The following is a 14173-nucleotide window of genomic DNA, read 5'->3' as shown; positions in this document are numbered from 1 at the left end:
TTAGGCAAGGCTCAAAAGACAAACCCGCCGCCATAAATAGCACAAGTAACAAAAAACTGAGGGTAATGCTACTCAATGCCAGAAGTCTAAACCTCAGAATGCATGCACTCGAGGCACTCCTCAGTATGGAGAAAATCGATATATGTGCAGTAACAGAAACCTGGTGTAAGGCTCCAGAGAGCACCTCAGCACTACCAGGCTACAACTCATACCATACATTTCGGCCACAGAACCCAAACCGAAATACAAAAGATGGGGGCATATCCATATTCATCAAGGATACCCACACCTCCAGGTTAGTGGCACAGCACGATGCTTCAGAGATCATCCATGTGCAACTAACAATGGGCAAAACTGCAATTCAAATTGTAGCTTGCTACAGATTATCCACTATGTCCCAGGACCCCCATTCCGCGCTTCTGGAAACACTGGGAAACATAAAGGTCCTACCAAACACCCTAATATTGGTGGATTTCAATTATCCAAACATTAACTGGGAGAAATACTCAAGTACTAATTCCCTTGCCCAACTTTTCCTAGAATTTATAAACTCAAACGCCCTGGTTCATCTGGTCAACACTCCCACCAGAGGTGGCAACATACTGGACCTGGTCATCACCAACATGGGCAACCTGTGTTCCACACCAGAGGTCAACCCCTCACTGGTTAGATCTGACCATAAACAAATCACTTTGGATATCCATATTCCGCCCCCACCCCTGGACAAGAAAGCCACCATGAAAAACTTTAAGAGCAAACTTCACGTTACTTAAGACCGAGGTGGAAAGTTTCAAAGCTCCCATGCTGAAGGATAACACTATCCATGCTGCAAAATCCTTTAATAATGCATTTTACAGGCAGCTACAAGAATGCATGGATTGTGCCATCCCAAGCAAAACCAAGACTCACTCCTCCAAGAAAAGGAAACCAGTCTGGTGGACTCCTGCCATAAACAAGCTATACAATAGGAGGAGGAAACTAGTACAGAAGAAAGTAAAATCCCAAGAAGGGAAGACATCCCTGAACAGTATCAGCAAGAAACTACGATCCCTCATAAAATCATCCAAGGCGAGCTATCAAAGAAAAAAATTGCCAAGGACTCCAAAGATAACCACAAGGCATTCTTTAGCTATGTCAAGAATCTAAGTGGCAATGCTCAGATATGCTCGGAGTTGGTGCAGAATGGCACAAAATACACTGAACTGACTGATATAGCCAACATTCTGGCAAACAGATTCAGTGCAAACTTCACCCCCCTCACCCCCAAAAGGGCCCATAACCATACCAGAAGAATGAATAGTCCCTGAAATCACAGACACTCAGGTTAAAACAGCCCTCTCCAAAGCCAAAAACATAGCATCAATGGGACCGGACAGTGTCCCAGGCTGCGTCCTACACAAGCTCAAAGACGAACTAACTCCTCACCTAAACACACTGTTCAAACTCAGCCTCTCCACAGGCTACAAACCCATAGAGTGGCGCACAGCAACGGTTATTCCACTCCACAAAGGTGGAGCCACAACAGACCCCAGGAACTATCACCCTATAAGCCTGACTAGCTTGGTCTGCAAGGCTATGGAGCGCATCATCATGGAACTCATTAACAGAGACACTGGGAACCTCCAAACACTGGACCCTACCCAGTTTGGCTTTGGTAAGGGCAGATTATGCCTCCTAAACCTGGTGGACTTCTTCGAGACAGTTACCAAGGCTATAGACAAGAGAAAAGTGGTATACACAGTGTACTTAGACCTCGTTAAGGCCTTTGACACCATTCCCCATTCTGGTATTATAGACAAGGTCACCAGCCTAACATAAACCCCTACGTCACAAGATGGGTTGCCAACTGGCTCACAGACAGAACCCACATGGTGAGAGCTGTGGGAGCTATGTCCATCTCTAAACCGGTTACAAGTGGTGTTCCCCAGGGCTCAGTCCTAGGAACTCTCCTGTTTGGCATATACTTCTCAGAGGTACAGGAAAGCACAGGAGGACTATGGCTGACCAAGTTTGCAGAGGACTGCAAACTAGGGGCTATAATGGACACAGACATCCTCCAAAAGGGTCTCACTGAGATGGATACCTGGTGTCAAAATCATGGCCTCAAGCTAAATGCCAAAAAGTGCATAGTCATCCCCTTTGGAAAAAACAAAGTACCCACAAACTACCACATAGGTGGTAGTCCCCTAAATATGGAAGGTGTAATAAGGGATCTGGGGACCCAAGTAGATAGTAATCCCACCTTTGATAATCATATTGCCAAAGTGGTTAGAAAATCATTCTACATGGTCCACCTAATCATAAAAGGGTTCGCATCCAGATCAAAAGAGGTCATTGTGCCCCTCTAAATCACTCATCAGACCCATCATAGAGTACAATGCCCTATTTTGGATGTACCTTACAAGACACCTGCAATAGCTGGAAAGTCCACATAAGTACCTCACCTAGAGGATCAATGGCCTCAAACAGATGCCCTATGCAGCTCGACTGAAGAAACACCAGTTGTACTCGGTTGCATACCGCCTATTCAGAGGTGATCTCTGCCTGACATACAAGGCCATGTCCAACCCAGAATTGATGGACATGCTCCACCTAAAGAAAACCTTATCACCCCGAGCCACACGCTCTAGGGATCTAAACCTCACCACAACAATAAATAGAATGTGCTTGAGGGATAGATTCCTGTCCCAGAGACTTCCCATGCTTTGGAACAAGATCCCAATCTGCATTAGGCAGAGCTCCTCGCCAACACTCTTCAAAAGAAACCTTGACGAGTGGATGGGAAACAGAAAGTTTACCTCGGGGGATCACTTCAGTGGCTCTGCTGGACAGAGGCACAGTGAACTAATCATAGGGGATGGCAAAAGCCAACACATTCTGGCTAGGCTTATAAATACCTTTGGGCAGATAGCCTAGTACCCACCTATGAACCTATGCATTCCTACACTTGTACAATACATCAGTGCAGGAGAAGCAACAGAAAAAAAAAATAGGAATCTCCTCTGCTACGTGTGTGTGTGTGTTTTTAATATGTTTAAAAAGTCAGGATTTTACAAGGGCTAGTGGAGAAATAGAAACTAACCCGATTTTCTTTATATTTCTTCAGTTTTACAGAATATACCTAATTTTTATCATATATTGCCATCTCTCAGCACATGCCAAGAGAAAGTCCAGATTTTTTTCTTTTGATATATACTCAATTTACAATGGGCTGGTTGGGCTGTCCAATCAGCATGCTTGATTTTAAACAGCAATGAGCAGGCATTGTATAAGGTTTGTTCTTGCTGTCTGCTTTGCCAGACAAAGTAAAAATAGTTCTCTCAACTACACATTGCTTTTCAGCTCCTGCTATTATACCTTTGAAATGAGATATTCTGTAGGTTACACACAGTTTAGTATACTAGCATCTTGAATAAAAGCTTATTTCAACAGCAATGTCTTTTCCCCATACACCTTTGCATCATCAAGTATGACAGTTATTGACACAGTAGACATTCAGAGCAATTACATTTTCTGTTCATAGTCTGTATCTATTCCAAAAATGACCCACACGAAGACTACTCCACCCATATGTTTGTCCACTCATGTTTTTCAATGGAAAATTATACCTTATGAAAACATCTTTTAATGAACTTATATTTCAGCATATGTTTCCCTTCCATCTCATGCACATAATAAACTGTGGTAGTAATATTCATCTCACACATACTGTTATTTCCTTATGTTGAGTTATGTCATGAAATTCATCTATTTCTGAATTTTGGTGTAATTTCCTCCAAAATATTCTGTAGAAGCTGCTCTCTGGCATGTTTTCTACAGCCAACTTCAGCAGTTCTGAGACACCTGTCCTTGGCAGCATCCTCTGTCTCAAGTTATTTTTCCTGTTATTCTTTCCCATGAAGTGGCAGTCCTTCTCGGAGTAAAACATGATGTTAAGTTGTCAATCTCGCCTTCATTCTTGTTGGATGGGTTCGGAGCCGAACCTCGGCTCCGACTCGGCCTAATACTAAAGCTCGAGAGCTATTTTTACCAGCTCGAGGCTTTCCTAGGTCCCATAACGCTAGGCATGATATACCCAGATCTCGTTTGCCGCTTCAGCTACGAAGTTGCATCTTTTTGCCAGCTCAGGTTGTATTAATATTTTTTCTTGGTTTTAGTCAGATATTTTGGTTAAAAACATAGCGATAGTGTTTTTTTTTTTTTAGTTACTACCCTTTAGATCCCTGTTTAGGATTCCCCATTAGGTAGTTTCTGATAATATTTTTTTACCCTCTTCTAATAGTTAGGCCCTTGGCCTATCCCCTTCTTTTTTGTCTCTAATAGTTTGTGTGTGCTATTTAGATTGTACTAATATCTGTGGGGTTTCTATTTAATTTTTCTGGTCTGTTAAAACCTTTTTGTGTGTGTGTGTTGGACTGATTGGGACTACACCTCCCTTAGTTAGGATGTCTAAAGACACTAAGGTCTCGGGCTTCAAGAAGTGTGACTCGTGTTGTCAGAAGATGTCTCTGACAGACTGTCACACTTCTTATGTGTATTGCTTGGGCCCTCTGCACCTGCAGGACTCTTGTTCTGTTTGCCATGCGTTCAGTCCAAGAGTCCTGCAGGAACGCAGGAATAAACTTATTTTGAGAGGCTTGTTAAAGCCTGAAGGTTCCCTGGCTAAGCATTCATCGGGTAAACCTTCTAAGCCCGCCAAACTGTCGGCTCCATGTTCGGAGCCATCGCAGAGCGGTGCTGCTACTTCTACTGCATCGGTTCCGGCCGGAACCGATGATTCGAGGCCTCAGTCGGCTCCGACTCTGCTGTCGGAGCCATCTTCGAGCAAGAAGCGTTCCAGGTCTCTTTCCCTGGAATCGGTCCATTCGGCTCCGAAGTCTCCCTTGTCGTCAGAGCGGAGTCACAGGCCCCATTCCTCTCGGTCTTCCAGGCTGTCAGACCATGACCTCGAGAGGGTGGTTAGCAGACTACTTAAGTCGCAGGCACTGGCCCAAATGTTGCATAGCCCTCCTCATCAGGCAGTGGCTTTCACTACTCCCTCTTCGATTCCTCCTCCGACTCTTCCTGTGAGTTCAGAGCCAGAGATTGTAGGGGTCAGGACCGTCGGAACGTCGGAGCAGATACCACCCCTTTCGGCTCCGATCTCTTCCTTGGTTCCATCCTTGGAGGGATCCGGGTGCCGAGACTCTCTTGTCGGCTCCGAGGGGGCGAGTGGCATCGGACCCTTGTCCGACCCCGTTCTCCCACTCGGAGCTTCGGCACAGGTGGGTTCGGTCCTGACATCGGCCTCGGAGCCGTCCCTCTCGGTGCCGGGAGGAGTAGAGTCCTTGTCTCTTTGGAGTGGGGACCCCCTTCCCTGCCTGATAGGGGTGCCTTTGAAGTCATGAGGAGTGTGCTGGCCCCTGTGCCTGCTCCACGGTCGGTTCCTTCGGCTCCTCCCTCTATGGTGCCTACTTCAGTCTCTACCCGCTCTCTCGATCCCGAGCATGGAGAACCGATGCTACAGGTAGCCCCATTGGGCGTTTCCTCCTCTTCAGAGGCTTCCCCTGATCCTTCAGGGGAGCCCCCTCAAAAGAGAAAATGCAAGAGGAAGCATATAGACTCCCCTGAGTCAGTCACATCGGACACTGACTTGGATGACTCAGAAGGGTCCCCCTCTGAGGAGGTCTCATTTTCTGACATCCTGGAGATTCTTAAGCAGAGGGGAAACTGGTCTGCCCTTAACCCTTCTGAGGATGAGTCGGTGTACCTGGATGCGTTCGGTTCTTGCCCCTCCACCTCCTGGGTGTCTCCGCCTTTCGACCCGCTTATGGATGTGGTGGCTCGAAAGGCGTGGACGGCTCCAGATACTATGGAACCAACTCCCCGGAGGCCTACAAAATTTATTACAGCCCCTTCTGACAAGCAGTTTCTAACTAAGGGCGTCCCTGTTGATGCCATGGTGGTGGCGGCGGCCACTAAAAAGGAGCTGGCTGATCCTTCAGTGCCTGTCCATCCTCCTAATAAGGAATCTAGGACTATGGACAGGTACGGCAAGCGGATGTTTTCATCAGCGACCTTTGCTATGCGTTCGCTGAATTATTTGTGCCATTTCACCCGTCTCCAGAGAGACCTTCTCAGGGAACCGGGTGATACCTTACAGGACCCATCAGCTGCGGGGTCTCAGGAAAAGATTAACTCCCAGCCGGGGACCCTAAACTCTATTGTCAACTCCTCCATGCGGCTCATTTCCTATGCAGCCGATGGAGCGAGTAGGGCTGCAGGCATGGGCGTCGCTCTAAGGAGACACGCCTGGATGCGGTTTTGCAATTTTGCTGACCCCTTCAAGGCGTCCTTCACTAACACCCCTTTTGATGGTTCTGCCTTGTTTGGACCTCAAGTGAAAGATACATTGACCAGGTGCGAGCAGGAGGGCAAGACTCTCTCTGCCGTAAGAGTCCGTTTTTCTACCCCTTCTAGACCATACCCCAAGGGTCAGAAAGGTGGAAAAATGTGGTTCCGCAAACCTCAGGGAGTACTGCCTGATGCACGTGGTGAGCTTCCCTCCAGAGGAGGGAACAATAATTGACGCCGCCCGAGGGGCAGGGGGGGTCCGCAGAATCAGGGTAGCAGGGAATCTTTCTCTGACAAACCCTTCCAGCACCCCTGAGGAGCTGGCCAATTGTCTACCTTTGGGAGCAGTCGGGGGAAGACTATCACTGTACCCAGAAGCCTGGCATTCCCTCACGCAAGACAATTGGGTACAGTCGATCATATCAGAGGGTTACAAAATTCCATTTATTCATACCCCACAACTGCCAAAAGGGCCCCTTCCAGACGTTCCACCCGGTCTGAGGGATCAAGCAGCACTAGAAATTTCAAAGCTGCTAGAAAAAAAAGAGCCATCCAGCCAGTCCCAGCAAGGATCCGGAGTCTACTCCAAGTTCTTTTTGGTACCAAAAAAGACAGGGGACTGGAGACCTATTTTGGATCTCAGCAGGCTGAACAAGTCTGTTCAAAGAACGAAATTCCAGATGGTCACGCTTCAGTCCATTCTACCCTTCCTGGGTCAGGACAATTGGATGTGCTCTATAGACCTTCAGGATGCGTACTATCATATCAAAATGAACAGGCGCTCCAGGAGGTTTCTCCGCTTCTGGATGGGAGCCAATCACTACCAATTCAGAGCCCTGCCCTTTGGCCTCACCACAGCCCCCAGGGTGTTTACCAAATGCATGGCAGTGGTTGCGGCTCACCTGAGACGAAGAGGATTCCAGGCGTTTCCATACTTAGACGATTGGCTCCTTACTGCCACCACCAAGCGTCAGCTACTTCATTCCAGAGATTATACCCTCCAAATTTGCAACGAGCTAGGTATCTCTATAAATTCCAAAGTCTGCCTTGTCGCCTTGTTAGTCTATTACCTTCATAGGCGCCGTTTTAAATACTGTCGAACTGTCAACAAAACTGCCTGTACAAAGGGTTTCAGACATTCGAGGTCATGTTCGAATCCTACTACAAGAGAGCAGAGTCCAGGCCAGATTCGTACTAAAAACCCTAGGTCTCATGGCAGCAGCCATCACATTACTCCCCCTAGCTCGCTTTCACATGCGGAACCTGCAATGGATGCTGTTTTCCCAGTGGTCCTTTCAGCAGCTTTCAATGTCACACAGCATTCTAATCACTCAGTCATGCAAAAGACACCTTTCGTGGTGTATGGTCTCCCCTCAGGTTCTTCAGGGCAGACCCTTTGTCCTTCCTCCTCCTGTGGCTACTGTGACAACGGATGCCTCCCTGATCGGGTGGGGGGGCATTTTCAGGGCAGGACTTCCAGGGCACATGGCAGCCTTTCGAAAGCCACCTGCACATAAATGTCTTGGAAATGAGAGTGGTGCTTTTAGCGTTGCAGGCCCTTCAAGACTCTCTACCCACCGGGACTATTGCAGTTCAGACAATATGCTATTTCATTGAGAGGCAAAGAAATTTCAGTTTTTGGGCATTTTACATCTGGTAAGTCAGTGTTGGTAACACACGTACTGGGAGCATCAAAACTTGTCCTTGGTGTGCAAATGGCAGCTTCAGTGTTTTCACAGAAAACATGATAATCAAAATCCTGTTCAACTTTTACCTTCTGTATACATACCGTTTCATTTGTAGCTGTGGCTGGTGTGTTTACATCAATGCTTTCAAAAGTCTCTACTGCTTTGCTACTGAAGAGGTCACATGCAGAATCTGTTTCTACTTTAACATTTTGGGTAATTATACCTGCTGTGGTAGCAGAAGGACCTGGAATGGCATCGAGAGGCAAAGAAATTTCAGTTTTTTGATATTTTGTGTCTTGAAACTCTGTGTAGGTAGCATATGTGGTTGGAACATTAACGTTTGCCCCTGATGTGCAGTTGGTACCATCACTGTTTTCACAGGAGACGTGGTAATCCAGTTCAACTTTCATCTTCTGTACACTCTCTCTTGCACTGCTGGTTGTGGCAGGGATGCTTACATCAATGTTTTCAAGAGTATCTAGTGTTTGACTAGTGGACATGTCACATGCAGCATCCATCTCAGCTTTAATTTGGGTACTTACAACTGCACTGCTAGTGGAAGGATGTGAGACGTCTGTTATGTCTTCAGAACTACAACAGAAAGGATGAGATGATGTGCTCTTCTTGGAGCCAAACCAAAAATGTTGCTTTTTAGGCATGGTTTCAGCAATGTCAACCATTTCCTTTGGTGTGCGTTTCCTCCTGTCAGATACTGGCATTGTAGGTTTCAGATGACCTTCAATCTGCACTGTAATGGTCAGGTGAGGGGAAACGGCGTGATGTAATCCAAAGTCAGAGTCAGTGTTCTCCGTTTTGCACTTCCTGTGGTGGGAAGTCCTGCACACAACAGCAAAAATACTTTGTAAAGGAACTTTTCTGTTACCAGCGTAAAAAATACATTCAAAGAAAGAACAGTAAACATATTCCAACAACACTGAAGCTTAATCTATGTCCTCCCAGTATTCTTTAATGCTACAAAAGTACTGCATAAATTTACTTGTAAGAAGTTAGTATAAAGTACTTTCTCATCATGCAGTGTGGGCATATAAGCTTAGATAGAATGGTAACAGTAAGCACATTAATTAATCATGCAGTTAGTAACCAAGACAACTGCTAACTAAGCAAGTCATATGCCTACAGTTTACATGGAGGGACAGGCATTACTTCCATAAGTGAAGATAACTGTGTGTTTTTTCTTGTATCTATTTAGTTAGCTCTTTTTATTTATCTACCCATATTTATGATTTTTGTTCTTCTCACAGACTTGAAGGCTTTATTGCATTAGTTAACTGAAATCAGTTTTAGTTGAGTCATTTTTTTTTAATAATATGTATGTTATGCTTTTCAGAATACCCGATTTTGGAATGTGGGTTATAAATAAGTAGTGTTTTCCTTAACTACGATTTAGTTTGATCTAATCAGTAGTAGTGCGTAGAAGTGGACACTTGTTCTTAAAGGGACAAGGATTTTTTGTTTTGATTCAGCCTTTGTTTACATTTCAGGTTTACCTTTCTGAGCATGATCACCTTTGACAGAGGGGGATGGGGGAAGACTGCCTGCAGGAAGTCAGAGGTGTTAAAAGTCCATCTCAATTTGCAGCTGTACAGAAAACAAACAGCTCTCCTGTGAGCCATTCATTGGTAGGTACTAGGCTATCGGCCCAAGGGTCTACGTAAGCCTAGCCAGCAAGGTTCTATAGCTTACGCCACCCAAGAAAGTTATTTTCCTGTGCTACTGTCCAGCAGAGATACAAAAGTGATCCCTGGGGTGTATTTCCTAATTCCCATCCACTCACAAGATTTTTCTTGAAGAGTGCTAATGAAGAACTATGCTTGACATAGATGGATAACTTGTTCCAGAGTATAGGAAGTCTGGGACAGGAATCTATCCCTCCAGCGTGTCCTGTTTATTGTGGTGACAAGGTTTAGGTCCCTAGAGCATGTAGGATTGGGACTTCTTTAGGTGTAGCATGTCCAACAGCTCTGGGTTTGACATAGCTTTATATGTTAGGCAGAGATCACCTCTGAGTAGGCGATATGCTACAGAGTAAAGCTGGAGCTTTTTGAGGGGGTCAGTGTAGGGCATTTGTTTGAGGCCAGTAATCCTCTTTGTGAGGTACTTCTGTGGCCTTTCCAGCTGCTGCAGATATCTTGTGAGGTACATTCCAAAAGGGGCATTGTACTTTATAACAGGTCTTATGAGTGATGAGTAGAGGGGAACAATGACCTCTTTTTTTCTGGATGAGAACCCTTTTATGATGAGGTGTGCCACGTAGAAGGACTTCCTGACTACTGTGGCGATGTGACTATCAAAGGAGAGACTACTGTCCACCTGGGTCCCAAGGTCTCTTACCAAGCATTCGGTGTTAAGTAGATTGCTGCCTATGTAGTAGTTCATGGGTACAGAGTTTAATCATTAGTTTAATCTGTACATTTTACCCATTCAGAAAAGTAGCCTTTCAGGCATTTTACAACCTGACTGCTGCTACTCTACAAAGCACATCGGTAATGCATGACTTTTAAAACATTAGTATGCAGAGTGTTTTGTTTCTTTCATTTCATATTGTATTCTGTGGTGACAGTGAATCCTGGCCAACTACAACAATTTTATGACATAGCTTCTACCTATAGAAATCATCCGAGTCAGGCAAACAGTAGTGGAACCCATATTTCTCTTTCTTTCATTTCACGTTTTACTGTGTTCTGCTTTTTGAATACTAGCCTTGTGTTGTCACTTTCTGACCTGCTAATTCCATAGAAAGCAAGTGTGTGACAGAAGATTGGAGCATTAGTAGACACTCTTCTGTTTCTTTTTCAGCTTCTAGTTTTGATATGGGCGGACTTCTGAACACTACTAGACAAATGCACTATTTTTTATGAGTGGGCTGATTGTACATCTGTAGAAGCATGTAAAGTTTAATTAGTATACACATCTTTTCCTTCACTTCATATTTTATTTTTTGCCAATTTCAGCTACTAGCCAAATGCACTTCTTAGTGTACATGCCACACCTTAGTGAGTAACTGCATTAAATTATGTTTTCAAACACTTCTTTCTCTTTTAACCTTGTATCTGTATAAATCTGTTTCTAGTTCTACTGTTATATATAAACAAATAACTGAAATTATACTGTACAGCTTTTGGCATTTCTAATAGTTTGCAGTACTTAACAAGCGTCTGATTCCTGGTCTGACAGTGATTAGTCCTACCTACATGGTAACATTTAAACGGTTTCCATTCCAACTTGCTGTACCTGCATGACTGTATACCTATCAACCTCCTAGTACAGTAAATCTGGACACAGCCTATAATAATGGGGTACAAGCACCCAAAAATAGAAACAAATTTTAAATATTGCTCTTACAAACTTAGAAAGTTGCTAGAATAACATAATTTTTAGTGTGCATTTTCTGAAGGATAAGCAGTCAAACTCAAATGTGTCATTATTTAGTAAATTTAATCCTCAGCGATTTCCCAGAAAAAAAAATATCAAAATTTTATGAAGAACAAACCAAAAATATTAAGCAAAAATCTGGACAGTTGAGAGGTATGCATGGTAGCGATGACAAAGCAAAGTGACAAAGTACAGTTGTGTAAAATCTTACCTTAACAGTTAATGTCCTTCTCTTCACTGTTGCAGTATTTGGTACAGAAGTGTTATCACCATGGACAGTCCATCAATGGGCCAGTATAAATAAGTTTAAAAGAGATGCAAGCCCTCCCCCCACACCCCCTAACTATATATACTAACTCCAGGATTGCACTACAGTGGGGAAAAGGGCATATACCTTTTACATGCCTTACAGTACTCTACATAGTGCCATATATACTAACTGCAGTTCAGTGCAATTAGTTTTCAGTAATTTGAGTTTTCAGAGAAGTGGTCGGGATGAAATTAAATTCAACAAAACAAAGTAGACCTATATATATATATATATATATATATATATATATATATATATATACATATACACACACACACACACACACACACACACACATACACACACACACACACACACACACACACACACACATATATACACATACACACACACAAACCAGAATACTAGCAAGTCACATTACATACATATGTGTTAAAGGGAAACACACTCAGCATACATAAAGCTGCTTAATCAATGTGAATAAAATTGTTACATATAGAATACACTACCAACGTCTTTTCACTATTCTACAGTCTTAGAAAATATAGAAATGTAATAACATTTGATGCATACTTGCTCTATAATGGAAGACAGTGACTTGAGTGTAAGAGAAGACAACACTGAGAGGATACTTAGCAATACAATCTACTACAATGACCATCCCACCCTCAGGTCAAATTATAACACAGGAATTAGTTTATAGCCAGTACTAAGCAAGTAACAAAGATATACAAAGTAAAACAGGTTTTCTGTCATTTCTTGAGGCTAAATAACTGGCATACGCAGTATACAGTCTATTGGTGTAGAAAAAGGGGCAATGCCAACTTAGTAAGAGGCCTTGGAGTGGACATATTATTTCACATAGACTTTCAATCACAGAGCAGGCATGTGTTTGACTGATTAAAGTTAATAGACAGCCAAGTTCATTATACAATAACAAAATTGTCAGTAAACTTATAGGCGTAGAATCTTGTGGCAGAGCTCCTGCAATATTGGGTTAGATGTAGTGACCACAGTCTAATAATATACATTGACAAAATTCTCAGTAAACTTACAGGAGTACAGCCTTGTGGCAGAGCTCCTGCAGTATCGAGGTTAGATGTAGTGACCACAGGCTATTTATTATACAATGAATATTTGCTCTATTCCTTCATTATTTCACTCCTCTTCTGCTTATTCTAACCTTGCCTTCCTATTGTTACTAAAATCAAGTGCTACCCAGAAGTCTTTCTTCTTTTACTTTACAACTTAACGCTATATTATAAATTAAATGTACCAAAGTACATGCATATGCAAAACTACAACTATAATGTACTACATACTCCTAAAATTATTTAACCTATACCCAGAAAGCCTGCATACTGTATACACTTGAAATTATCTATTTTACTGTAATTTGTTTGCCAGGAAAGTCTTAAAAGCTATGATTACTTGTGTGTACCTTCACCTTCCACCTCCTGTTTTGTATGTTATTTTTCTTACGCCTACTTTGTATATCATTAGCTAATAAACTATGCTGTAATACATGTATAATTTCTGCCGAAAAGGGACAATTATGATCAGTTAGCCTAGCCTGTAAAATTAAAGCACAACTGCCCCCATTCCTGTATTATGCCATCTTCCCTAGGTCTCAGATCCTAGTTGAAAACCATCCCAAAATAATACCACTTACCGAATTAACACTTAAATTTATTCTCAGTAATACAAATTTGAGACCAATGTGTTTCTCTTTTTTGGCTATACAGCAGGAGTACCTTTAAAACAATGCTCTTAACCAATCAGGGATAAATCTTATCAAAATTAGGGACAAATCCAGAAGTAATCGTTTTTAAATATTAGTGTTATTAACTTGAAAATTTGACAGAATAAAATGTGAGTTAATATAACCAGTTTTAGGTGGAATTAAAAGGGACAGAGCTAAATTCGAGTCAAAACCAGGAACAGTTGAGAGGTATACTTAAAAATGAAGTCACTGTATAGACTAGGAATCTGGAAAGTGCACAAACGTCTATAGATTTACAACTACAAATTAATGTGCTAAAATTTCTACATACACAATACGCATGCACAACTTTATTGGATTAGGTGTTAAAAGTCGGCGCATTTTAAAGGAAATTGACAGAATGGCCTACTTCTTAAAAAGAGAGTTCAAATGTCAGTACCACCCCCCACCCAAAACAAATATATTTTATACGTGTTAGTAATGAGGGGGGTGAGAAAGTCTAAGTTTAGTGTGCGCAGGAAGTGACATTTCTTAACACCTTTAGGCAATTTCTACTCTACCATAACATCAAACCTAAGAAAATATTTAATTAAAAAAATGTCAGATTACATACCCTAGTCACTGTTTAGCAGCTCGTCTACCACATTTATACGTAGTTATCTGTCACATAGCAATGAAGTCGATCACCTTCCACAGAAAAAAGTAACTAAATGCACTAGTCAGTCCCAAATATCACCCTAGCTATAAGAGACCTGTCCTAACACC

At 42.9% G+C, this 14173-nt stretch overlaps 1 protein-coding gene across 1 annotated transcript; it reads right to left on the bottom strand.

Moving 5' to 3' along the window:
- Window positions 1-7865: 7865 nt before the first annotated feature.
- LOC122817570 lies at window positions 7866-14172 on the bottom strand. The gene is made up of 2 exons (XM_044090607.1): window positions 14022-14172; window positions 7866-8858 (listed from the first exon to the last, which is right to left on the bottom strand). Exon 2 carries the CDS (start codon window positions 8738-8740, stop codon window positions 7904-7906), a length of 837 nt encoding a protein of 278 aa, XP_043946542.1. The 5' UTR covers window positions 8741-8858; window positions 14022-14172; the 3' UTR covers window positions 7866-7903.
- Between the last annotated feature and the right edge of the window lies 1 nt (window position 14173).

This window comes from Protopterus annectens, chromosome 13.part0, assembly GCF_019279795.1.
Source record: "Protopterus annectens isolate FY-2018-M chromosome 13.part0, PAN1.0, whole genome shotgun sequence".
Classification (NCBI taxonomy): Eukaryota; Metazoa; Chordata; order Ceratodontiformes; family Protopteridae; genus Protopterus; species Protopterus annectens.
The sequence above is the reverse complement of the archived record's forward strand: the minus strand, read 5'-3'. Positions and strand labels throughout refer to the sequence as shown.